Source organism: Scardinius erythrophthalmus, assembly GCF_964197995.2.
Source record: "Scardinius erythrophthalmus genome assembly, chromosome: 5".
Taxonomy (NCBI): Eukaryota; Metazoa; Chordata; class Actinopteri; order Cypriniformes; family Leuciscidae; genus Scardinius; species Scardinius erythrophthalmus.
In genome coordinates, this window is record NC_138225.1 from 24,266,619 (window position 1) to 24,293,720 (window position 27,102).

General features: G+C 36.9%; 2 protein-coding genes across 6 annotated transcripts in view; both read right to left on the reverse strand.

Moving 5' to 3' along the window:
- Window positions 1-1,555: 1,555 nt before the first annotated feature.
- On the reverse strand, window positions 1,556-10,444 carry tmem174 (transmembrane protein 174). 2 transcript variants are annotated; one of them, XM_081365317.1, is made up of 5 exons: window positions 10,301-10,444; window positions 6,963-7,410; window positions 5,552-5,652; window positions 2,921-3,529; window positions 1,556-1,771 (listed from the first exon to the last, which is right to left on the reverse strand). In XM_081365317.1, exons 3-5 carry the CDS (start codon window positions 5,650-5,652, stop codon window positions 1,675-1,677), a joined length of 807 nt encoding a protein of 268 aa, XP_081221443.1. In that variant the 5' UTR covers window positions 6,963-7,410; window positions 10,301-10,444; the 3' UTR covers window positions 1,556-1,674. The 2 variants fall into 2 exon arrangements, with proteins under 2 accessions (XP_081221443.1, XP_081221442.1); XM_081365316.1 differs by having other exon boundaries at window positions 2,921-3,920; window positions 10,301-10,436.
- Window positions 10,445-11,786: 1,342 nt separating this feature from the next.
- Window positions 11,787-27,102, reverse strand: part of fcho2 (FCH and mu domain containing endocytic adaptor 2) — a 48,411-nt gene continuing 33,095 nt past the window's right edge. The window contains exons 16-29 of one of the 4 annotated variants that reach the window (XM_081366434.1): window positions 25,791-25,836; window positions 25,589-25,674; window positions 23,770-23,847; window positions 22,134-22,646; window positions 21,145-21,260; window positions 20,943-21,072; window positions 20,462-20,521; window positions 19,960-20,071; window positions 19,579-19,734; window positions 18,302-18,434; window positions 16,061-16,260; window positions 15,440-15,504; window positions 14,424-14,588; window positions 11,787-14,222 (exon numbers count right to left, since the gene is read on the reverse strand). In XM_081366434.1, coding sequence (XP_081222560.1) covers window positions 14,200-14,222; window positions 14,424-14,588; window positions 15,440-15,504; window positions 16,061-16,260; window positions 18,302-18,434; window positions 19,579-19,734; window positions 19,960-20,071; window positions 20,462-20,521; window positions 20,943-21,072; window positions 21,145-21,260; window positions 22,134-22,646; window positions 23,770-23,847; window positions 25,589-25,674; window positions 25,791-25,836 — 1,883 coding nt within the window. In that variant the 3' untranslated portion in view covers window positions 11,787-14,199. The remainder of the gene's footprint in view (window positions 14,223-14,423; window positions 14,589-15,439; window positions 15,505-16,060; window positions 16,261-18,301; window positions 18,435-19,578; window positions 19,735-19,959; window positions 20,072-20,461; window positions 20,522-20,942; window positions 21,073-21,144; window positions 21,261-22,133; window positions 22,647-23,769; window positions 23,848-25,588; window positions 25,675-25,790; window positions 25,837-27,102) is intronic. The other 3 variants (XM_081366435.1, XM_081366436.1, XM_081366437.1) reach the window with 3 other exon arrangements.

Sequence of the window (27,102 nt, forward strand, 5' to 3'; positions counted from 1 at the left end):
CTTTGTACATTCTGAATAAAAGTATCCAAACAATACACCCAAGTTTATGAAAAAAATGTTGTGGTACTCATTTAACTATTTGTTCAATGTAAAATCCGGTTTTCATGAGTTTAAATGTCAGTTGACACACGTTATGAAACGCTATGACCCAAGATGTTTAGTTTAAAATAACATTTGCAATTCTAAATTTAAACGCCAATATCTTGGGTAAAGTCTACAATACAAACAAAAGAAACCAAAGAAAAAAAAAGGATTTATGGAACAAAATTGAAGAAACTAAAATTTCTGTTTTATACAAAAGGGAAATGATAGATCATTTGAAAAAGCAGGGTTTTATGTTTAATAATTTTATAAAAAAAAAAAAAAACTAAATATTTCGTCTGAACAGAAGGGTAGGGTTGTACTTTCTAAGCCATATCAAAGCTACTATACCAAAGATCACACAAAATGAGACATTTTAAAATATTGTGAAGAGCGCGCGCACGCACGCACGCACACACACACACACACACACACACACACACACACACACACACACACACACACACACACACACACACACACACAGAGCTATGTTTTTGCCTATAAAATTTCCCTCCCCGTTTGCCATTCTGAATGAAAAAGTTTTAAATTAAACGAAGGCAGAAGGTGGTGATGGCATATAAGTATTTTAAACTACAATAAATTGTTATTTTACCAATATAAAATAACAACATTTTAAAATAAAATTTAGATGTATGCCCACTATTTCGAGTGTACAGCATGTATATTGGACCGTTTAGGGATAAGTTGTAGATTTTTTAATGAACCTTATTTTTAGTAGAAAATTATTAATATTAAATCCAAATCCAATCCAATATATTATAATTAAATCCAAATTATTTAAGTTTGATACAAAGCATGCATGCAGGCGGAATTCTACAAGGTTAACGAATTTGACTCAAAAAGTATGCAAACATAATTAATAAACATATAATGAGCTGTAAAAGAAGATAAAAAAAACCTTTCACATTGCTCGAACATTATTTTAATAGCTCAAAAGTTTTGTTGATTTAGATTTTTTTTTGCAGGGTTGGCTACTTTTTAAGTAGGCCAATAGCAAATGATGAGGTTTTATACTTCAAATCGATTAAGTTTTCTTCTCTTCTCTTGTTTTAAGTTGATATCTTATCGACCCATAACAATAGAATATAAACAAATATATAGCTTCATATTTCCTAAAATGACATACATGCCCTTCCAGTTAAAGGCTAGCAGGTTCACAGATCACAGTCATCCTCGTTCACTATAGACAATGTTTTGCGGTTAAGGCAGTTGGTATAGGGATTAAGCGATTAAAGTTATTTGTCAAACTTTCAGTTATTAAAACGAATGCACACAAAAAAGGAAATACACCACCTTCCACATTGTTGCTGAAATAGGAACTTTGTCTTACTCTTTCTGCCCCCATGTGGCCCTCACCGGACGCTCACGTGTGCCATGAAGAGGACACTAGTGAGCTCAGTATAAGACTGCAAACATCATGTGTATAAAATAATTTGTATACATTGAAACTGCAGTAAAGGGAAAGCTATATTTTTCAAACATGGAAATCTCAGTCACTATATTAAATGTCTTACATTTTTAAAATATGAACAATTCAGACTCAGTTTTTTTTACAACATAATGTAACAACTAATTGTCAAAAAGCTCCTCGTAAGCAGGTGGAGAGGAATCGCTCCCTGCTGTACTCGCTTTCCTCTTTTCCTCTTCCTTTGGGACGCCGTGATTCCTGCAACGAAACCAGCAAATGTCAAATAATCCACTTATGCCAGCAGCCAGCCCTTAGTATTTTGAGCAAAAAATAACCCAAAGGTGCTTAGCTGCTTTGTTTTACGTTATTTTAGCCTATATATGTGTTGCATTATATTTTAGAGCAGACCGGTTAGTGTTGTGACACGTTGTGTTTACGTCGTCTGTAACTCAGTTTCGTGTGTAGGCTAGTTTTAAATAAGCCGTCATTGGGGCAGCAGTACCCGTTCAAAGGGTACACTAAAAACTTTACTATAATGCTTATTTCTATCAGACAATTATGAGAATTAGTACTTTTACATATGAATATAAAGGTTCACATTTGTACCAAAATTGTACAGCTACCTTAACGGTATAGGCTACTTATCAGTAGGCGCCCTTTTGAAATGTTACCGCCCCAGTGACGGATTTTATAGCAACCTTTTTTTCTTCTTCTTAAGAATCGTAACACCAATAGAAAATAGACATTTAAATCACATAATTTTGTGCAAACATTTTTTTTTTAAAATTGTGGTTAATACATTTACTCGTTTAAAATAATTAGGTCATCCCCAACTAACCCATTTCCATTCCTATAGGCTACTCCCTGTCATTTAACATCAATTAACATGATCGTACATCGAATTAAACCAGATGTAAAGTTATAGCTTAAGTTCAATAAGTTTTTTATCTTAATCCTTTATATTTTACACGCTCATGTACGATAGGGATTTCAGCTCTTTTAGTTAAACTTCGTAATTAAGTTAACTAAAGTTACTCCAGTTCTCCCCTGAGCTTTTAAATACAATTGCAAATTTAACTGCGTTCCATCTGAATTCTTACAGCCGAATGATTTATTAAAACTTCACTGATTAGTTTGTACCATGCACATAAGACTAAAGAGTTCACACATACAATTTCTTAAAATGTAGCCTAGATATTACATTCCAAAACTAATCTACAGTATTGGTTACAGTGATTTTAGCCTTCAATGTTTAATGTTCTTTACAATATCTCTTTAGATACAACTAAAAAGTGACTAGTCATTAAAAAAAATCATCTTAAGCTGATATTAAGGCAGTTTCTAGATGTATCTAGATGAATCTAAATTAATCTAATGTACACCACCCATCAGTATTCATCATCATACCTGTTTCCCCTTTGCTCTGCTGTGGCGTTGTCGTATTCATCGGAAATAAAGCCGGGGTTTTCCATGGGATGCACGTTGTAATACTGTGGCGGTGTGCTCACTGTGACTGCTAATGGCTGGTGACTGGAATGCAAACCATTAACAGGGCCAAGACTTTGGTCAGGTACTACAGAGGTGTACGGTGGTGGGATGTACTGGACCACAGTGGCCCTGTGGAAGGTAATGGGCTGATTGAATCTAGTAAAGACAAACGATGGTCCTGAAAGGGGCGGCAGAGGGTCCATTTGAGGTGTTCTCTCCCCATCATTCTGTTTGCAGTTCAGGCAGTAGAGCATTCGGAACTTGCAGATGCTTATGAGCACGAACGCACCTCCTACCGACAGCAGAACGGGCCCCAGAAGCCGCGTCCACTCGTAGCTGTGACTGGCATTGTAATTTGTCCACCCCATAGCCGTGAATGTCATGCCAACCAGGCCCAAGAAGACTCCAGAGAACAGTAGTGTGACACCAGCTTTGTCTCCATCTGACACTTGACTGTCTGAAGAGGTCGGTGGCTGGCTGGTCATCAAAGAGACAACATTCACAGGGGCATCACTTGGACTCTGGGTGCTGTTTGAGATGGAATTACAAACACCAGCAGGTACTGCATCACTTGGCTCGGCAAGAGGGTTTGTCCCCTGATTCCTACTTTCCGCTATGTTCTTCCAAAGATCTAGAACGCTGTAATGTCTCATCTGGCCAGAACTGCACTGATTTTGTATGGTGGCTGAAGGATTGAGACACTTGTCTGAGGAATATTCACTCATCTGTGCCTGGAGGATCTTTTAAGAACTTTGTTAAGCTATTTTGGACATTGGCTCAGAAGCTTAGTTAACAGGTAACAGATCATTACTGCTATGCTGGAAATTTCAACACTCAGTCATCATATTGGTGCGTGAATGTGTAATCTCTGTGTTGCATGACAGGAGACATGAAGGAAATTCGCAGGTCCAAACCAAGTCTTAAAAAGAAAAAAAATTAATACCAAATGAACTGCCCTTTCTATAGAATAAATAGATCAGTCAAACTTGATTATGTAGTGTGAAGCTGTCCAAAAAAACACGTGACCCCCAACTTAAAACGCATAAAGACATGTTTGAAAATATCTTCTATTGTGATCCACAAAAGAAAGAAAGTAAATGATCAAAGATCACAGAATGTTCACTTTTGGGTGAAACATTCCATTAATGTATCACCAAAATCAAAAGAGCAAAGTCTATGGCAAGAGGAAAATACTTTTTTTAATCAATGAACTATAAAAGTTTCTTCCTTTTTGCACACAACTTTTCAAACACAGGGGAATCATGCAGTTACACTGCAATAGGAGCTTCCTTAAATGGGCCAGAACATAGAGAGAGATAAAAAAAAAGCTTTGTTTTAAACAATATCAAATTAATTCTGCATCACTTTTACTTTTTCAAAGCCGCATCCGGAGTCCTAATGGATTTATTTATCAAAACAATGTTTTACTCAGAGCAGCGCATGACCTTGCAAATTTCAACTAAAATCCAGTTCACTAAAAACACAAACTGTCACTAAACTTTGATGACGCATTTACCTCACAAAAACATTTGTAATATTTTAACTATTGGAAAATTACATAAGAATTACAGTATATGTATAAAAAAAAATATTTATTTCTCACTACTGAACTCATATGCATATGGCATGTTTTATTACAGACTTGTTCACAGTCCATTGTTTACCTGTTGTCGTGGAGTGGAATATGAATCAAATTTGCAAGTGAAAATTGACCCATACTGGCTCAAGACACCAGTATGGTTTGAATCTCCTGATGGTGAAAGAAAATGTGATATTGTGCATTTTGCAACTCACTGAACTGAACTAGAGACGCACTACAATTCAGCTGGAGCTTTAAATGCCAATCATTTACACCTCAATCATGTTTTTTAGAAATAAGAATTGTGAGTATTGAGCTAAATTCTTCTAGCTCTTCATGAAGATCAAGCAGTATGTCAGAACTGTCCCATGCTGAAGACTTCCAAAGCTTGAGGAGACACCTGAGACACATTTAGGAAGAGAATAGATTCCAGCACAAGAATGTTTAAAATCAGCCCAGATTTTGGGCCGGACACACTCTTTCAATTAAGCCGAGTCCAAATATTTATGAGGAGAACATTTCCTCTTTCTCTCTGTCGCTCTCTTTGTGATCACAGAGTGTGTAGTATGCATGGTAATAACAAATGTGTGTGCTGGTGTGTGTGTGTGTGTGTGTGTAGGATAGGTCTGCTTAAATTATATCTTGGCATTCGCAAAGCTCAAATACTGTCAGTGTGAATGCTTTGGACAACCTCCCGGTAAGTCTTTGTTTGATTCGTCCCATTTTGATCCTCACTAGCTGCTAGTTATTTGCATTGGATGCAGTGACAAAACAAAAGTAGAGAACGTCTTCATATAACCCTGCACTAGATTAATTATTAGTATAGAGACTACATTGTCTCAGTATTGTGCAAACATTAACAAACCTTGGTAACGCATTTCTTCATTCAGCTTTAAATGATTAGCCACCAAATTAAATCTTTTAATATTTGCAATTGTGGCTTACTTTAGATTCCTCTCATCCTAATTTACCTAGTCTCCCCTCCTCCTTCCAGTGGTTCATATGCAGCACAATATCCTGATCGCACGCTAGGTTGCATGAGCATCCACGTCCTCCAATGGGAAAAGCGCATCTGCAATCACAAGAGGGGCCTTAATAGGATTCCATTGCACACACACTCTCTCTATTCCTCCCTCTCTCTCTCTCTCTCTCTCGCTCTGACCACCCCTTCATCTCAGTGAGGCAGAATGTTGCTTCATGCCATTGTCACGTAAATCCTCCACAACCAATAATTGGATCATTATTGCAGTGATTATTATGTTTCTAGCATGTTATATGTTTGGCAACAGTTCTTCTAACCCTAATTGATGGAGTGTGTAGCTTTTCATTTCTTAAACAACCATGTAGGAAAATGCATCATGGCTATATTCCAGGATGACAAAGCCAAGATCCATTCAAATTTTGATGGTTGGGAGGGAGCATGAAAAATAATTTTCACACATGAATTGGCACCTCTGAGTCCAGACCTTAAATTTATTGAAAGTCTTTGAAATGTGCTGGAGGAGACTTTACTTTACATTGTCAATACAAGATCTTGACCAAAAATGGATGCACCTCTTGATGGAAATAACATCACAACACACTTCCATAGACTCTGTGAGTATTTAACAAACTATAAGTGTTTTTTTATTTTTTTTATTTAAATGTCTATTTAAATGTCTGAAACCTAAAAATAAACATTAAGTGGTTGAAAACACTGAATAGTTGTGATATAGCATTTCAAAAGCGCTGAGCGCGTCTGTTTCTGATTCAGTGTCAGCCAAAGAATGAAAGCCCATTTGAATTTAGAATTTGATCACATGACGCATTGAACGTTCTAATCATACTGGTGTGATTGTACGCATAAAAGGGTTAAAAATCGATCATGTTTCGGGGGTAGAGGGGGAACCAATTGACACTAAGGGGACAATGCCCCCTTTTGCCCCTTGTGGTGCCGGGCCTGGCATTAAATATTTCAATATTAATATTTTTAAATGTATTATTTTATCTGACAGAACATGCTAAGACAAAAAAAGTGAATTACACTGTGCAAAACAATCAGCCAAGATGAACACTATATTACAGTAATATTAACGCTGAAGTACTCTGAAGTGATTTTCACTAATCAAGAACGAAGACGCAAAATACTGCCAGTTGTGTCTGAAATTAAACAAGAGAGGGTGTCCATTGTGTAACACATGAGACGTGAAAGTGGCAGCAGTTTCAGTTACAGTCTGATATACAAAGTTGCCATGGATGACGGAAAATATTACTGAATGCTGCAGTTGTTCACTTGGAATCAATTATTCCATAGCGCCATGCTATGTGATTAGATATGATTCTCTGCAATACAGGACACAAAGCCTAGATATTTTTGGTGTGATCTGGTGCAAGCAATATTACCTCATCTTTGGCTGGCAGATATTATAGTAGACACTGTGGGGGCTGCTCCATGGGAGTTAAGATGTCGCCATCCTCCATCATGGCCCCCGACCTTGTGACAAATTGCCCATGACGTGGTTCTGCTCGCCAGGCACGAAAGCCTATTCTCTCTCACATCTCTCATTCCCTCCAACCTGCCTTTCTCCTGTCCGCCCATTGTTCCATCCTTCCACTGCTCTGAGCTTTCATGTACCATTTCTCTTTTTCTCAGAATGGAGGAACAGTTTTACGCGCCCGTTCACCAATCTGATTTTGAACCAACATGCATTGCATAGAGGCAAAAACAGGATAGGAGGGGGGAGATAAACACAAGGAGAGAAACAAATGCTGCTGCTGAGTAACTGAAGGGAACCAATCACAATGATCACAGTAAAAGCCAGGCAGTAGATGGACAACTGTATCTGTCAGCCTGTAAAAAAAAAGAGAGTGAAATTTAGTATCCAAACATGCACAGGTCAAACAAACATTCACACTCAGCATTATGGTTGCGTTGTGACATGATTTTAGCTATTTTATGAGCCTTTCAAATAGTGAGAGCACCACTACAAATGTCTTTATGTGTCTGTTGTATACACATTTCACTATATTTAGTGTAGAGTTAAAACATTCAGGCATAATACAGGACAAGATATCTAACTGCATCAGTCTCAAACAAACGGTGAATATACTAAATTTGCAGTGTCAAATTCATTGATTATTTCATCATCAAAAGCACTCATTGTATAAACCTGGTACTTTGGTTCCAAATGAACTTTATAATCCTGGAAGAAAACAATAATCAATCATAATAAATCTCGAACAGATTGAAAGCTATTCTACCTATTCTCTCTCTCTCACAGACACACACACATCCCTTTGCTTACGTTAAATCTAAATGGGGTCATTCCATAGACTAACCCTAACCCACGCCGTAACTCTAACAGAAAACTTTCTGCATTTTTACAATTAATAAAAAAATATATATATTTACTTAATTTTTTATCCTGTTTTCACAAATTAGGATGATTTAAAGTGCCACTATTATGCTATTTTAAAGGTCCCTAACTTTGTTTTGGTTTACATGCATCCACTGTAAAAAAAAACTTACATTTTCTCATAATATACATTGTGGTATCAACTCTTTTCTCACAGTGTCTGAAACGGCTCGATGAAGGACTCAGTCTCTCTAAACCCCTCCTTTCCGGAGCCTGCTCTCCTCTGATTGGTCAGTACGGCCATTACCATATCTGAATTTCAGCTCCGGAGGCTTCATCAGCACTTGATACACAGTGATATGTACAGTAACAACGGCGTCGGTTTTACTGTATCAGTTTGAGCCTGAGTCCTCGTCCTTTGGAAGGGCATGTAAAGAGGATTTGCTTTGGCAGCTCAGAAAACAGCATCTTCTTGACATGTCGACAGCTAACTTCAGTGATTGAAGGCAGGTCAAAGTAGAGGTTGTTCGTGGGCATCCAATAAAGATCAGAAGCTGACGACTCATTTCGGCAGAATGGATTCTTTCTTTTAGGATACAATAATTTTATTTGTTGTGCACTTTTATCTTTAAAACTTTGCAGACCTTTTACATTCACAAACAGCTATATTTCACACTGCATGAAAGGAAATATTCAAAAAAGTATTATAGGGGCACTTTAACTCACTTCTGGGTACATATTTTTCCCCAAAACATAGTTAAGTAGGTACACGCATACAATACTCACATTTACAGCTATTTAAATTGGAACAAATCATAGATATCTAGTGAGCAACAGAGGATCTATATGTTGCAGAGAAGCCTAAAGTAATTTCACATACTGAAAGTCTACTGTGATTGCTTTATCTCACTTTTGGGAACAATTTGGGCCCCAAATAAACACACGCAAACCTCATCAAATTCAACAGTTCTTCCCATGTCCAGATTCATCTCATTTACTTGAGGACTTATAGAACTTATTCACAGCAGCGCCATCTTGGAAACAAAGCAAGGCTGTGAGGGATAGACATGCATCTCTTCAGTAGATTATACTGTTATTTAATGTGTTTTTGGATTGTTCTGCTGACGATTTACGAAACACTGCAAAAATATCTTTCCAAGAAATTTCTGCAGACAAAAGACTCTGGATAACATGAGCTGTGGAAAATTATAAGTGATGTAGGAGCTTTATACAGCCTTTTACAGCGGACGTCTATCCCTCACAGCCTCGCTTTCATACCTGTCATCATGGCGCTACTCTGAATAAGGTCTATTAGCCATCGCAGCACCGGTGAGGCTCCATGGCTTCAATAATCACCTCAATGAGTCAACAGAGCCTAGAATTAGAAGTGAAAGCATTACGAGTTGCAGAGATGTCACTGGACAGATGACATGGTACTGAAACAAGATTTCTATTAAAACATCTTTCATCATATGGATTCTAGAGGGTGAAATATGAGTGTCTGGAGAATTTGAAGGATTTCAAATGGTATAAGCGAGCTCCTCGTTGCACTGTTGTTTTGGGAGACCTACCAAAGGCTGAAGAGAGGGAGGAGCCGGCACATGTGGATGGAGATCAAGAATGATATTAGGTGTGGTTAGAAGAGGAGGAAGAGAGAAAAGAGATGATACAGGAGGATAGATGTTCTTAGAATGGAGGAGAGAAGAAAATAAACAGAATACAGTCAGTAGATGGGTGCGGGTGGAAACGTGGAAAGATGGAGAGAGAGAGAGAAAGAGAAGCCAAAGGATTAAAGAGGAGTAAATGAGGGGAACAGTATGAGATGGAGGAGAAAAGCAAACACATTTTTAAGTTATGAAGGTCCAGCTAGTGTGTTTGCTCAGATGGTTTTGCTCATACTGAAGAGGGGGGCGTTGGATCAAAAGGCCATGTCATTCTGTAATGGAGCATAAACGTAAGTGATGCTGCTCCTGCTCTCTCCTTCTTTAATAACTCAACTCTATTACCCCACAGAGTCTCTGCAAAAACACAGCCTGTGACAACATCCAAAGAACATTTGAAATCAGTTAGCTAAAGAGCCGAAAGACCCTCTCCTCTTTAACCTTCTAGGTAGAGTTTAATATCTTTAATATGTATCACTTTGAGTGACTGATCGACTGTGCATCGACTGGTGTTGATCTAGAGTGGAGGCAGCCTATTTTGCAGCATAGTAGAATAAGTCTCTAAAAGATTATACACTAACTAACCACCACATCAGATTAAGTAGCCTACTAAATTAATTTCGATGTTGTCCCGGATATTTAGACCAACAACACGACTGCTAACCTGATATTGTTTTTATAAAACAGTTAAATAAACAAAACAAAATGGTATTAAGCAACTTACATTTTAGATGCCAGTTCAGTTGGCTTGAAGCCATCGAAATCTGTTCTAATTCTATAAGATTATGGTCGATGACACCGCAGCTATAACGATAACAACACAGAGGAAATATCGTTACCGTTGGAATCACTTTCACGGTAGAACATTGTAGAACAGTGGTAAGGAAAACAAGTTGTCCGACTCCGAGAGCCCTCTAGTGGTCGGGAGCATTTCCGTTGTGTTGTACATTTTCCGTTGTTGTGGCTTAATTTCGTTGAGTTGTGAACTTATGTTTGCTTTTTAAATGTCGTTGTGTTGTGAACTACTACTTTTTGAATGACGAATATAGATGAAAATATCAGCAGAAATAGACAGTTGTCTCATTTACACGCAGGCGCAGAACGCGTATTCTAGCTGACACTGACAGTCGCCTGTAAGTTAGTTCTCTCGGTGTGTTCAAGTGCAGCTTTTTCCATAGACATCATATGGCTTTTTCCCCCGACGAAGGCGAGGCGGCTTTCATCAGCGCTAGTTCTTTGGCGTCGGTTTGGTGTGTCCCGGGCTTGTTGCCAACTACTGGCGTAAAGATGTAGCCTGCAGAAACAGTCACTGAAAAGAATCTTGTCTGTTACGCACCAAAATAACTATAGACAAATGGAGAGGACAATCGCGCGCGCGCGCACACACACACAGGACTGAGAATTATTGTTATACAGGTGTCTAAACAGCATTCAATCCAGATCAAGTGGTGTAATCAGGATTAAGCAGGTCTGATGTAGATGGAACTGTGAAGCGTGCAGAGGACTTTTCCTAAAGGGTTCATGAAGGGGTCTCCAACCCTGACACATAGGCTACGTAAACACATAAAAGACACACACGAGGTGTGTAAGAAAGCCGAATGGCTAGCACATGTGGGTAAGTTTTATTTCACTTTGCAAGGAGCACTGGAAGTGCAGCAGATGTGTTCAGAAGCATGACTGTGTAAACATCTGAATGTTGAATTGCCTTATCGTTAAATCTATCCATACTCTTTCCAAACTAGAAATCAACCATCAAGTGCATGAAAAATGCACAAATACATGGAAATAAATCAGTACTATAAGCTGTCTGTAGCACTCAGTTATCAGAATAGGTATGAGCTCTGAAAATTCATTTAGTACTATAAGTAATCAGATATACACAAGGTTTTCAAGAGGTCAATGTGTAAACCTATTGGGGGAATGTACAAATTGTCTTCGGATTTCAACTTCAGGCTTAAATTAAGTTAAGTTAAATGGCGAAACGGAGAAATTAGGGTGCACATATGAAAAAAAAGTTCAATCATCACAGACCAGCATTTGTCTAAAATGACTCGGATGAAAGGTAATAAGCTACTAATTTTCTTGAAGATGAAGGTCATCTTGACTTGACAACAGGAGGTATAATTGGTTGAAAATTGAACTGAAATTTTGAAAACATAATTTCTGAATAGATATTCAAACGAAAAAAAACAGACAGACAAGTTAGATTTCTGTAGTATTTCTTATATTTGTATAGCTTTATATATTACACATTTATTACTGACACAGAGCGTCATAAAGCAGAGAAACATGGTGGAAATATTTGTCAAAATTTACATTAGGTGAGAAAAAAAACATTCACACAAATGGTTTAACATGCCATTGAATGTGGAGATAAAAAGGAAGAAATAAAAGAGACTTTTTTTTCTTTAAATGTTCAATAATGACTGAATATTGACGTGATGGCTGTAGAGGCAGCAAGAACCAGCTCGCTAACTACACAATTAGTTCATATTCACTTGAAGAAACCAATATTGTATTGTATTTGGATGCTACATTGACCCGGATGTTCGCCAGTTGATTTCTGCCTCTGTACTGACACCAACACCACATTCCATACTGAAAACAACTGAATTAAAAGCACAAATATTTTTAAAAAATGTACACAAAGACAGTGAGAATTTTTAATATAAAATCTTTACGTTGTTACTTCACAAAACTCTTAGGCTGCTATCAAAGAGTAAAAAGTTCCTGGTGAAAACAACGTCATTGTTTTCAGATTCATGAAGATCCTTCATTGTTGGCTTTTAGTGTTTAGTGTTTTTCATTTTAAGGTACAAATGGTGTCTGCTATGGCTGGGATTGGGTTAGCCCTTGGAGACGTGGTCCTCCACAGAGGACAAGGCAAATAGCCCTTGTATGGGAGACAGACCCCCTTAAAGCACTGTGAATGCTCACCACTGGCTTCCAGCTCAAATTGAGAAATAAAGACTAAATGGAGAAAACTCTAAGATGATGGTGAACTGCTGTGGGACAAAACTAATGAAATATTTAAGAGATAAAAGAGTTCAAATCAATGCGTGGCACTGGCAGTGGGGAAACTGGGACACTGGACATTTATTCTTCCCCGTAACTTCCATTGGCTCATTGTGCTTTGATCGGTATTTGGCAAACTTGCTCAAAGCAATTTTAAGAAACTAACGTGTTCAGGTGATTATTCACAAAAAAACGGACGTGATGGCACATTTGGTGAAAACATATATACCGTGTCCCTTCAAATTACATTTACTTAAAAATTTGGTTCATGCATGTTCATAATTCATCTTAATATGCTAATATTCAAAACGTTTTGGTCTGCTTATCAACAAGGATCCCTCCAAATACTCAGGTCAGTGTGTGTAATTAGAATAATCTCACAGTGAATTCTTTCGCTGGGTATTTTGGTATTATTTCTGCTCAGATTTCAAAATATTCCATCTATAAGTCCTGAGTTTACAGAAAACTTTTGGATGATGTCTATAACGGGAACAGCGCATGCTTTGCAGTGAACTGTTTGAAGGACAAAGGCTAAAGTTTAGGCAGTGTTTTCCCTTCAATATCCCATTAGGAAGCATAAAGAACTGAACTGGCACTTAAAAAATGAAGGAAGAGGAAAACAAATGGGGAAAACGTGTTCTTTTAGACTTAAACATGCAATTATTTTAAGTAAAGAGGCACTGAGGTCAGTGTATATACGTTTCCTTTGCTGTTGAGCAAGACACACAACTAACCAGTAGGTTCTCTTAACAATGTTAAAGTGAAAATGGCACTAAACTGTAAAAACAATCCAAAAATGTAATTTTGAAAGCTTCTAAATTCATTGCACATTCATAATAATAATTAAAAAAACTGAAAGAAAAAAATAAAACTGAAAATAATTGAATTTAGCAGACGAATGTGCAATGCTCAGCTATGAGAAAGACCATGGCAGTCTAGACAAGTAAGGCGTTCTTGTGAGCATGAAGTGATCTATTGCTGAGGCATTTTCTCCTGTCTCTCCTTTTTCATTGTTTTTTTCCCCTCCTTTTGTTCTCCTCATTGTCATTGTGATTGACTGACAGACATTGTGAATACAAATGGAGAAATGAATGCTCAACAAATATCCAGAAAGATTGTTAGTGCAGTTTTTTTTTTGTCCTTTTTCGTTTAGATATGCTTTATGTTTATACACATATAATTCATATTACAAATTGTTAACTATACATATCAAAATAACATACCCTACCGTTCTGACTTTATAAAAGTCTGAATAGATCAAAAAGTATCAAAGATTAAAGATTAATGATATCATTCGCCAGTATCCTGACATTCCTCCTCCTTTCTTTTCTTTTTTTTTATTTTTCTTTGTACACAGTGTTTGATACTCAGTGCTACGTTAGCGTGTAGTATAAAAATCTCGAATCTCCAGAAAGGTGCTTCACTGGAACTGGATCGTTCAGAACGCAGAGAGGAAACAGAAGCATGAGAGGCTTTCACCCAGACAGCCCCCTTTTTCCATCCTCTCTAACAATCCTCCATAAATATCATTGAGAACCAGTGACAGAATTAATGAATGAACAGAAATCAACCTCCAGATTCCCTGCATTTGAGAGCGGACCTCAGATCTCAGCAGTCAGCCATATAGCGGCCTGTGAATGTAAACAAACACATATTGACATGTATCTCTTGACAGCTCTGCCATTTCAAAGACAAAACTACTTTGAAAAGACTCTTGACTGAAAACTCTTGAGATATAAACTATTATAATAACATTATGATGTCAATCAAATCATAAAATCTTCTGGTGATAGTGTATCTGATGCTTTGGTGAAGTCCAAAATCATTCTTACCACTGGCGAATCTCTTCTTATTGAGGGAGAGCCGGTAACCGGAGCCAACTAGTTCCATATCTACACCAGACAGAGTGCTGCCCTCGCTGAAGAACTGAACAGCCAGGGTGGCAGGGATGGATGGACCATCAGACAGCTCAAACTTTGCCCTCAAAGAACCAGAGCCTGACACATACACACACACACACACACACACACACACACACACACACACACACACACACAGTCAACATTGAAGTACTTTGTGTCAGAGGACTTTTTCATCTTTACATTACAACACAAAATTACACTGTGGCAAAATCGAAAAATAGATTTAGACCATTTTCCAATTCATTTTGCCTTTAAAGCTCTAATATAAATTCCACTATTTGCATGGGAAATGAGAAACAGCCCTGTAATGCACTTTATTACAAGCTGAGTGTTTACTTTTGAGTCCAATGCAGGTCCTCATTCTGTAAAACAGGTCGCATCGCTTCCGGTTCAGGTCTTTTGTATGCGATTCGTTAAATATAGAAATATAGTTCCTTTTTTTACTCGAGAAACCTTCAAAGGAGCGAGCAAAGATGAGCATTACCGATGTCCATCGCATATGCAGGTTGATATCTAATTTTATTTTAGTTTTCTTCTCACTAACATTTAAATAGAATAAAACACCAACAATTAAAAGGACTAGCTAAGGTAGCTGATTACCATAAAAGTCCATAGATATCGCCGTCAGTTCGCACTGCCGTTAACACTTTCTCCGACAAGAGGATGCAACGAGACCCATTTTCCTGTTTGTTCATGTGATGTTTTATTGAACTGCCCCACAAGTATAGAACAAGGTTGTTTTGTACCTTGGTTTCGTAAATCTTTTTTTTTTAAAGGAAGTTTTTAGTTTTAAAAATTACATTATGTTTATGTTTATATTTTTATTTCAAATGATCATTGAAAATGTTATTTTAAATGATATGAGATGCACAAAGATGCTACTTTAACAATAATATGCAGCAGTGACAATGGTGTATTTATCTTACCTTCATTTTCAGACTTGACAGAGAGGTCACTCAGTTTCCATAATGTCTTACTCTGTTCCGCATTCCTAATTAAAACACAGTAACAATCAAATTGTTAAACTGAGCTGTGGAAGTGGCTAAGATTATGCATACAATATCATTCAACAATTTCCGGTCATTAAATTTTTTTTTTTTTTTTAAGAAATTACTACATTTGTTCAGCAAGCATGCATTAAACTGATCAGAAGTGACAGTGACTTTTACTTTTATTTCAAATAAATGCTGTTCTTTTGAACTTTGTATTATTCATAAAACAATCCTGAAAATAAAAATATATCAGTTTCCACAAAAATATTAAGCAGCACAACTGTAAAATGTAACAGGAATAAATTAAATTTTAAAATATATTAAAATAATAATAATAATATTTCACAATATTGATGTTTTTACTGTATTTTTGATCAAATAAATGCAGTCACGGTGACCAAGAGAAAAACAAACCAACTTTTGAAAGGTAGTGTAAATTTTGTAAAATCACAAATTTAATATCACAGTGATTGGGTCCATACTTCAGTGTTTATTTGTATCACAAAATATTGCGTGTTTGTTTGTATGTTTATGTGCCTACACCCTCCAACTCACCAGATGGCGTTGGGGAGTGACTGCATGTTGGTGACCCCGCCATTGACAGGCACTAACACCTGTAGGTTGGTGAGCGCAGCAGGGGGCTGCATGGCCTCTGGGTTGTATCGGTAGTCCACTCGCAGGTCTGTTGTAGTAGGGGCACATTTCCAGTATACCACGAGGTTCAGAGGCGTCGACTGAATACCATTTGAACATGCCTGAGAAAGGAGGGCCAAAAGATCTTTGCTCACCACCTGAGGACAACGGCTTATCAACCTGATTTACACAACAATAATCAGGCGAACTAAATATCAACAGTACATATACAAAATAGCTGCACGATTAATCGTAAAAAGATTGTGATCTCGATTCTTGTTTCTAAATGATGATTCTGGTCTGTCTATTAAACCTTTCACAAGTAGGATCACAGCAAACATTCAAATCTGTGTTCACGCTGCCGCTGACCCAGAGGGAGCAGTTGTTCATGTATTGGTATACAAAACAGCTTCACAAACAGTCTTTTCTTTTCCAATTCTGTGTTACAATAATTCAAATTATCACAGAAGTACTGTCATTAAAATGTATAGTTCGGATATAAACACTGATGTCCATGGTAGCGATCAAAATAGAGTAAATCTCCTTTTTTTAACGCAAACTGTTACACCAGTAGTTTGTACTGTCACTTCTTAACCAAAGTGACAGTTAAGAAATATACAGTATATATCATTGAATCATTCATTCAAGAGATTTGTTTAAAAATGCTGATTCATCCTGTAATGAACCAAGTGGAGTCTTTATGAGTCAAGTCACCTTCATTTATATAGCGCTTTTAACAATATAGATTGTTTCAAAGCAGCTTTACAGTGATAATAGGAAATTAATGTATCGGATTGTCGGAGATCTAGAATAAAGTTATTGTCCAGCTAAAATTAGTTAAGATCATTCAAAGATCATTAGTTATTCACTTAGGGGCTGCTCACACGACACAGAAAATCAACAGAAAACCCTTAACACGCTCCGGCCCGCTCACCCGCACAACAACAGTGCTTGGCGGCTCGAGAACGCAAACCCCGAAATAGGTTCCAAGGTGCAAGCCCTGAAAAAAATATATAATAATAATAATTTTTATCTCTGCGCAAGCTTTAAAAACGCAAACCTGTGAAAACGCTGACGGCGTATTCACATATATATTCACATATTTGAATATATATGTGCGCTGGCGTGTAGTCTTTCTTTACAACTTGACCTCAACAAATTACATGTCTGGCCTTAAAAATGTATAATACAGAATTATTTATTGCTTCCGCGTATCCATGTGAACCGGAACTATTTTGACAGCGTTTTATCTGTACAGAGGTAAAGGGAAGGAGAGGGAGAGACTAGTTGACACTTCAGGACTGCATTGTCGACGTGTCCAGGCGCAGGTCCTTCATCATATCTGGATGCGGCCTGGATCTGGCGGACTGCGGTAAAACTCGGGATAAACAGAGAGACTAATATTCTAGGTTATTACATGAGGACGTTTTTTGTCCAATAATTAGAATCTCTGTTTTTTTCAGAATTAAGTAGTAGGAAATTACTAGTGATTCAGTTTTTTATATCAGCTATGCATTCCGTTAATTTTGTGAATTAGTAAGTTTCGTCAGGGCGTGAAGAAATATAGAGCTGAGTATCATCAGCATAACAGTGAAAACTAATGCCATGCTTCCTAATGATATTTCCAAAGGGTAACATGTACAGAGTGAACAGCAACGGTCCTAGTCTTGTGGTATGCCATACTGAACTTGTGATCGATAAAACATCTCTTCATTTACTGCTACAAACTGATAACAGTCAGATAAGTATGATTTAAACCATGCTAGTGCAATTCCACTAATGCCAACATAATTTTTGAATCTATTTAAAAGAATGTTGTGGTCAATAGTATCAAATGCAGCACTAAGAGTGTGTGAGCCGGTGAATCATTTATTCAAACCGCTTTTTTAAATAACACAAATTAATTAAATTGTTTTAATTAGACTGCAGCAATTAACATTTAACCTCTAGTAAATTACATTTTATTTTGTGTAGTTGTCTATTCAGAATCGTGGGAGAATCGTGATTTCTATAAAAAAAAAAATTTGTGATTCTCAATCGTGCAGCTCTAATATGCAAGCATACTAGAAACGCTAGTACTAACAAGCTTTACTCACGTGTTTCTTGAAGAATTCATTGACTAACAGTATTATCCCAGAGGTAACAGAATGGAAAGCTATGAACCTGGTACTTTAGGATGTCCACGTTGTAATAGGATGCAGTAGGATTCTGCTCAGAGCTCTTCCTGAGGTACGCCGTCAATGCAGACATGTTCAGCCAAAAGTCCTTAGTGCTTGTGTCACTCTGGGAGGAGTCACTGGAGTCACACACACACACACACACACACACACACACACACACACACACACACACACACACACACACACACACACACACACACACACACACACACACACACACACACACACACACACACACACACACACACACACACACACACACACAAAGAAAACAGTATTAGGAGCTCAATAATTCAATGCTGTGTGTCATTGGAGCAGCATGGAATAACTAACCCTAGTCCAGCAGCTCAACTATTAAATCACAATTAAATCCCTCCTGATTTGAATAGCCATGCATGAGAACTGCTGGCACGAACTCACACAACATGAAAAAGGATGTGGGTGAGTGAGAGCAGGGTGAGTTTAGCCTGACCACTTTAGCGGTCATGATGCTACTATATGGAATCATGAATAAAGTAAGAAGGCTGTTACAAATACAAAATGATACAAAATGTTTGATCACTTTCTCATATACACATGATTTTCTTTTTTATTATTAGTTTGGTAACACTTTACAATAAGGTTCATTAGTTAACATTAGTTAATGTATAAACTAACATGAACCAACAATGAGCAAAACATTTGTTACGGTATTTATTCATCTTTGTAAATGTTAGTCAATAAAAATACAGCTGTTCATTGTTTGTTCATGTAGGTTCACAGTGCATGTTAAAATATGTTTAAAAAAATACAACCTTTGATTTTAATAACATATTAGTAAATTTATATTTAGAAATTTTAGAAATTAATATCAATAATATCAATATTATTACAATTTTAAATAACTGGTTTCTGTTTGAACATACATTTTAAAATATAATTAATTCCTGTGATGGCAAAGCTGATTTTTCTGCATCATTACTCCAGTCTTCAGTGTCACACGATCCTTCAGAGATTTTTCTAATATGCTCATTTTCTCATTATCAATGTTGAAAATAGTTGTGCTGCTAAATATTTTTGTGGGAACTGTATGCATGTTTTATCAGCATTCTTTGATAAATAGAAAGTTCTAATGAACAGCATTTATTTTAAATATAAATATTCTTTAATGCGTTCTTGCTGAATTAAAGTTAACTTACTTTATTTTAAAAAATTCCCCCAAAACTCTTAACAGTAGCGTAACATTAGAAGAAACGAGTTAGTGTAAAGGCACACACTCACCTGTGCAGTAGTTGCTGGTTAGGCATGATTTGCTCTAATCTGCTGGTGTTTGAGAGTTTGAAGCTGAGTACAGCTGGAGACGGAGTAGAGGTGAAAATCTTGATGATGCCGCTAGGGAAGGACAGGGTCATGTCTCCTGTGATCTTCACAATGCACCTAAAATCACATTTTTAAAAATCATTTTACAGAGATCACACTCACAAAGAGCCACTGAAATATGTCAGAGCTTAGAATATCTAGACTAATGAACTAATTAATTATTTTAGAAAAATACAATTTTTCCATTACTTTTTAATTCTATGATATTTCAAGGTTTTGTCGTCATGTGCATAGTATGTAAAGTCTGTGTTGTCTTAGCAGGGCAGATGACATGAAACTCACTTGCTGGGATCTGCTCCTTTGAAATACGCATTAACAGACTCTGTGAACGCTACAGCAATGGGCAATGCATCCTGGGAAGCCAGTGTCACTGGACTGGGCCCACGAGATATCCCTATGAGGAAAAGAATCAGGAGGAAGACAGACAATAAAAAAACAGACATCCAAGTATGAATAAAAAAATAATAGAGGCGTTCTGAGGAATGTGTTTCAGTTAAGATAATTTAAATCTCTGCAGTGATAAACAATGACAGGTCAACAGGTAAAAGCCAAGGAAAAGACATCATCCGCACTATTTCTGCCATGCATCCTCATCAGCTACAATGCATCAGACGCACAAAAGTCAGTTTCACAATTAGAGATCATTCACATGGTGAGTCACAGAATGAGAGTAGTTATGGTTTAGCAGATGGGGCAATGCAATTGGTTGATCAAGGAGAGATGATCATTCTTGAGTCAGTTAGTAAGTTAGAACAAATGTTCTTCTGAGTTCTTTCCACTCTACCTGCCGGAGTTTCACATCTCTTCTCAAATGTGGGCAGTTTCCCCACAAAAAGATCGTCCTCTTAATTCAAAATGAAGAGGAGGAAACCAAAAAAGGGAAAGAAAAAAAAAAAAAAACAGGGCGAGAACACAGTTCACCAGTGAAGAATGAGGATGGAATGATCTGGTGAGTGATGTGTTGACCATACGATGAAATGCAATGTGTAGAATATTATTTGTGCATATTAGCTTTCCTTACACATGGACATGAATATAAAATATATATAAAAAAAACGTTTTGAAAGATATCCTGTATCCTAATAACCAGACAGTATATGAATGGTGTCTTTATTGTTATAATAATGAAGTAATAAATGTATTAAATGATAAATTATATGAAGTATTCATACATTTTGTAAGTCTGATGTGAATGTGGAAGATGTGAAAAAAGATTTAGTGTGTGCAGCTTGTGTTCACCGGAGTGTGTGAGACTGAAGACTCACCGACAGTAGGTGTGTTGCTGGTGCTCAGGGAGGTGTTGGAGCTGAGAGAGGAGGAGCTCTCGGCACGAGCCAGAGGAGCAGCGGGAGGAGGGCTAGAGTTGGACACCTTAGGAGGGCTGAACGGCCGGCCCTGCAGAAAACAACCAACTGATTAATAATTCACTGCATTCAGGGGGAATCAGGAGATATCTTCTTTACTCACAGCCTCATTGATGCCCGTCAGCTTGGCTGCTGGCAGTTTGGGCCGTGATAATGGTCTTGGAGGAGGGACTATGGCTGCTGTGCCCAGGGGAGTAGTCGGCCTGTTTGGCGGTGGTACTGTGCATGAAAAAAAATAAGATGACAAATTTTAGAACCACAAGAAGTACGAAAAAAAGGGGGAAATACGGAGATAGCACACTCTGAGCGTGATTTAAAAATCACCAATGCCGAAAAACATTCAAAATGTTGCTATACTGGATTTGGCATCACACAGAAAACAAGCTAACAGTCAAATCCAAAGATTACACCTGATGTTCAGTCACATGCAATGTCCAATGTCACAATATAAACATATACAAAAATAAGAATAAGAAATTATAAGACCAGGTAAGGAAACTGAAAGAAACATGCACACTTTAAACCATCTTAGTCATTATGTTCTGATTTTAGAAAACATTGGATATGATATTTCTGACCAAGTTTGTAGACACATGTTACTTTGTGTAGCTGAACCAAAAGTATTTGGAAAAATAAGAAATAGAAGAAAGAAATAGAAAAATACATTGAAAACAAAATGTAATGAATAAAATATACTGTATAAAACAAAATAAAATAAAATAAAACCAAACTTGGGTCCCACATTTTTTTGTTTTTGTTTACTGTATCTAGCTAAACAGTAATAAAGACTATGATGGCTTACATGTGATTATTTGGTTACATTTGTATTATTCAAATAAATAAACAACACAGAAAACACAAAAGTAAAAAAAAAAAAAAAAAACACCAAATCGAACAACAAAAGTTAAATAAATCTAACTCTAACTGAAGAAAAAAAAAAGAAAAAAAGAAAGAAATCCAAACAATTACAATGAAATAAAATAATTTGTAAAAACATCAGGTTTGTTAAAATCTCAGTATATTTGTCTCACTGTCATGTAGCCATGGGACAGTGTTGGAACATGCTTATGAAAACTCATTCCTCAATATTACCATCCTGCATGGTTCGGGCTGGTGCTTCCTTTAGAGAGGGAGTGCTCTCCTCTTTTCCAATGCTGCCAAATGGGTCACCAGTCTCTCTGAAGAAAAGCTTAGGCTGTTGAGACACAGGCACTGACCGAGGTCTCGCTGGTTGATGGGATGGTCCACGACATGGCACAAAGGCATCATTGAAGGCAATCCATTGGCTCTGGGCCCAGGACGAAAGTGTGTCTGGACCAGCAACGGGAGCACTGAGAGGGGGCTTGTGGGTAGCGTAGTCCCTAGGAAGAGCTTGTAGGGCTGGAGGTACGCTCAGAGCTCGAGTTGGGCCAGGACGGAGGGGGGCAACAGCCTCGTCTGGGAGAGAGGTGGAGGGAGGAAAGGGGAGAACAGGGAATGACGGGGTGCACGGCTTGGTGAGACTGGCAGGAGAAGGGAGTTTGGAGGGAACAGGCAAAGCAGGAGGCTCGGTAACATCAAGACTGATTGCTGAAGGAGAGGTGGGCTCCGACTGTAAATCCACTTCTGTTACAGGGGTCATCAGAGAGAAAAGAGTAATGATGCTTGTAACAATGTACCACATACTGACAGGCATGCTGAAAAGACTACATGGAAAAAATATGAAAGAAACACAGATGACCTGGATTTGTGTATATGCAAAGGAGGTGCATCTCTTCTCAATTTGTTCTTTTAATCTGAATGTGTAATACAGCTCTATATTTCACATAATTACATTAAGAAAATGTCACATAAACAGAAAACCAGTAATAATAAAAAGTATTCGGGGGGAAAGCCTTTTCTTAAATGATCAGTGAAAATTATATATATATATATATATATATATATACACATATATATATATGTGTGTGTGTGTATGTATATGTATATATATATATATAAATAATACAATTTAAATAGAGTAAAATATTATAAGAATACAATTATAAAACAATAAAATTAATACATATAAAAATAATGAAAATATAAATATCATTTTAAAAAACAATTTAAAGTAAAACAAAATATTATAAGTGTACATTTTAAAAAAAAATACAACGGAAAAATTATTATAAAAATAATGTTCAAAATATTGTGAAATCCTACTGAAATATGTATTTTTAAATATCCCTTAAAACATACTGTAATATGGTATTCCTAAGCATATGATCAGCTAACCTTCATGCACTCCTGTTAGTCTTTATTAATACAAATACAAAAAATACATTAATAAATAAAATACTGACACAGACGAGGGGCAAAATGATACAAAATTGTTAAAAGGTGTCAGTGTGTAAATTCTGTCATCATTTTACTCACTCTTATATCGTTCCAAACCTGTATGACTTTGTTTCACACGAGAGTAAGTAAATGATTATACTTTTTTTTTTTTTTGTAAACTATCTTTTAAGTACAATAAAGTGTGTCTCTGTGCTTATCTTCTGTGAGCAGAAAATGTGAAAAAACCCCACTTATTTTCACAGATACATCTCTAAGAAATATTAGGATCTTTAGCTGCGGGTGAGTTCAAGCAAAACATTCCTCTCATCATTCACATTTTTGCATATTTCTTTGCCATCAGGGTCAGTGTCTGTTATGGGAAAAGTTCTATTCTGACGATCAAACTGCAGGCATGGGTTATGAGCATTACCTGGGTCTTCAAAAACCTCATCATTTAACTGCAGTGGGGGAGATGTAGGGAAAGATGTTAAGAAGAGAGAAGCCAGGTCTAAGAAAAAGAGCATTGAACAAATACAAAGCAAGGATGAGAAAAAAAAGAAAGAAGTCAATGTAAATGAGGCTCATTTAAAACATATTAAGGCATGGAAGAAATAAAATACTCGAAAGCTATGCAAAAACACCTAAATAGCACACCAAATTTATAATAAAATGCAAGCGCAATACCTTGCAACATTACTAATATCCTCTTCACAGCTCTTTTTGTTCATTTGCCAGGTCAGAACTATAACAAGATCATGTTTGACAACGTCTGTGACATGGGGACTCTAAACTCCGCCCTCTGACCTCTGAAGGTGCCAATTAACTTTGGATTATGATTGGCCCTCGTGGATAAGGTCAGAGCTTGAATGACGGGTTGGATTTTTATAGTGACTGCATTGAGTGGCTTATCAGAGAGAAAAGCATTCACTTGTTTGCAAACAACGCCTTAATGTCAAATTAAAATGTACCCACATTATTTCTTCCAAAATAAAGTATTACATTAATATAACTAGTAAATAAAAACTCAAATCTGAAATATTTCCAACAAAATAATTCAAAATATTTGCATATATTACGTACATAAATTCTGTTAAAACTACTTTGCACCTCATTTTTGTTAACGTACATCTAAAAGATAATATTTCAATTTGGTCAAAACCACATACTGTCAACTGCACTATTGCCCAAGATATAGAAGCTCCTAATTCCCAGATGTCAAAATAACATTTCATTTCAACAATCAAGGTCAAGAGCTTTCAGAGAGAGAGACAGAGATGAGAATAGAGCGTGAGGAAACACTGACCGTACTCACGAAATACACACAGGAATCTTATTCATGGCTCAAGATCCAACGCATGTGTAAATCGTACATAAAACCCATTTTTAATGTAAAACTAACATTTAATTCAATGGGAAATTTTATGTGTGAATGGATTAACAGCATGGACGATTTACAAAGAATTAAATCTGTTTTGTGTTTCACAAATAAAGCCTAGGGTGTGTAAAATTCTGCAGAAAACTACGCCAACAGCATTCCTCCAATAATAAGTCAAGAAACTCAATTATCAGCAAATAATTCAGATATTTTTAAAATCCCTGTTCTATAATATCAAAATGCAAAAAAACAAAAATGAACAAAAATAGACTAAACAAGCAAATAACAAAAATACGTTTTTCCCATGGCATTCACAAAAGATGTCATGCTAAACAGGATAGATTGAGTGGGATATGAAGTCGCTGTGGGATATGAGGGTTTCCGTGACAACAGTAGCCTGAGCAAGCTCTCTAGAGGCGACTGTTGTGGACTGGAAAAGCCCAGACACTTTCCCCAGCCTGTAAGCATCATCAATAATAAAGGAGGTCAGACCTAAGACAAGCCTCCCAGAGACTGGGGGATGGAGGTGGAAGGGTGAATGACTTACGACTGTCTGCTTGTACAGTGTGTGCGTGTGTGTGTGTGTGTGTGTGTGTGTGCGTGTGGTCGATGAAGAACGTTTTGACTCCAACACTGCCAAGCTGAACTCTGTCATTGAGATTATTGTAGATGTTAACCAACACTTTACTGAAATGTGATTGTACTTTAATATACGTTAATGGCTGTTTTGTGAAACTCTGAGATATGAGGAAAAAGGGATTTGGATTTATAAACGAAGTCTATCAACAATAGTTCCCTGATGTGGTAATGACATTAATACAGAGCTGTACCCAGAAGAGTGTGCATTTGCTGTATTACAACAGACAAGTATTACCTGACGAGTGGGGTAGAGACGAGCTGGAGCCGGTGCTGGTCGGGCCAAACGGATCCAAAGACAGCAGGTCATTACAGGCTAATCTACTGTTTGAAGGTAAAAAAAAAAAAAAAACATATGGAAGTTTTACAACATAGTGCATAAATGGTAACAATTTTGATAAAAAAAAGGGTGAACAAATAACAAACAAAATTTCTCTTACTCATTAAAGGATGGCTGTGGTATCTTGTGTCGTGTCAGTTCATCACCTGTAGATCAATGAGAAAATATGCAATTGAGTAACGGAGCAACTCTTCAGGCTTTATTTGTGATCTGCTGGTGGCCGGTTGCATAAACTGCTTCGACTAGTCTTAAAAGTTAGTCATCTAATATTTTTCTTCAAGACTGGTTTTTAACTTCTAAAAAATCAAGGTAGAATGGTCTAATTTGAATCGGAAAAGTAAGAGTGATCACCACTTGTCTTACTGCTATTTGGTCAAACTAGTTCTTATAACAGTTTTAACATAGTGGCTGAGTTTATGCAACTGGCAGCTGCAGCCTGTTGCAAGACACCCCTTAAATGCAGTCTAGAAATCCATCTGTAATTACAATTTCTTAACTTAAGGGGTTCTTGTAACTGGGCACTGCTCATTAAGTCCCGATTAAAAATGCAGCTCATGTGTTTCATGAAGTAAATATGATGTTATCAAATGAAAAACTAGATTGTTGCATGTAAAAAATAAAAACCAACATGGAAGCCAGAAAACTACAATAGTCACTAATGTTTCTGACCATTTCTGAGTGCCATGTCAGTAGAGAACTTTGCTACATGAGACACATGTCCATGCAACCCCATTTGTCACACCAAATACATACATTTAAAATCGCAAGCTATAAATGATTGGCATAGTACATTTGAAATGTTATGTATTTGAGACCAAATCCCAACGACATACAGTATATTATACACAAATGACAAATGACAGTGTTAAAAGACAACAGCATAAATTAGTAAAGTTAATTTTTGTACAAATAAGTAATTTTGTAATTTGCACATTTTGTTTTTCATTTTTACTAGCTCCCTCATTCCCACCAACACAAATGTAGCTGCGGACCAAAAGAGAGCGAGTACGCGGACTAAGATTCCGGAGGAAAACTCACCTGTCTTTGGATTTACAGAAGGGAATGTGTGTTGTCGTGTCATTCCTACAGTGAGTATGTTTGAGATCCACATTTACAATAACATTCAGTACTGAATATTCATCAGTTTATTCTATATGGCCATTTGTATGTCTGTTATATGCCTATTTGCCCACGTGCCACATATTACCGGTAAGTTTTAAACAGTAAAGAACATGAGACACCTGTCAGGTTCTGGACTGACAGTAACACTGATCTGATCTATAATCGATATATTTGATATTACCCTATTGTATATTGGCCGATAGAGTATACTTTTTTTTATTTTAACAGTATCAGATGATATTGGATGTTTAACTGTGCACATTTACTTTACCTTTGCCGTCAACCAATGG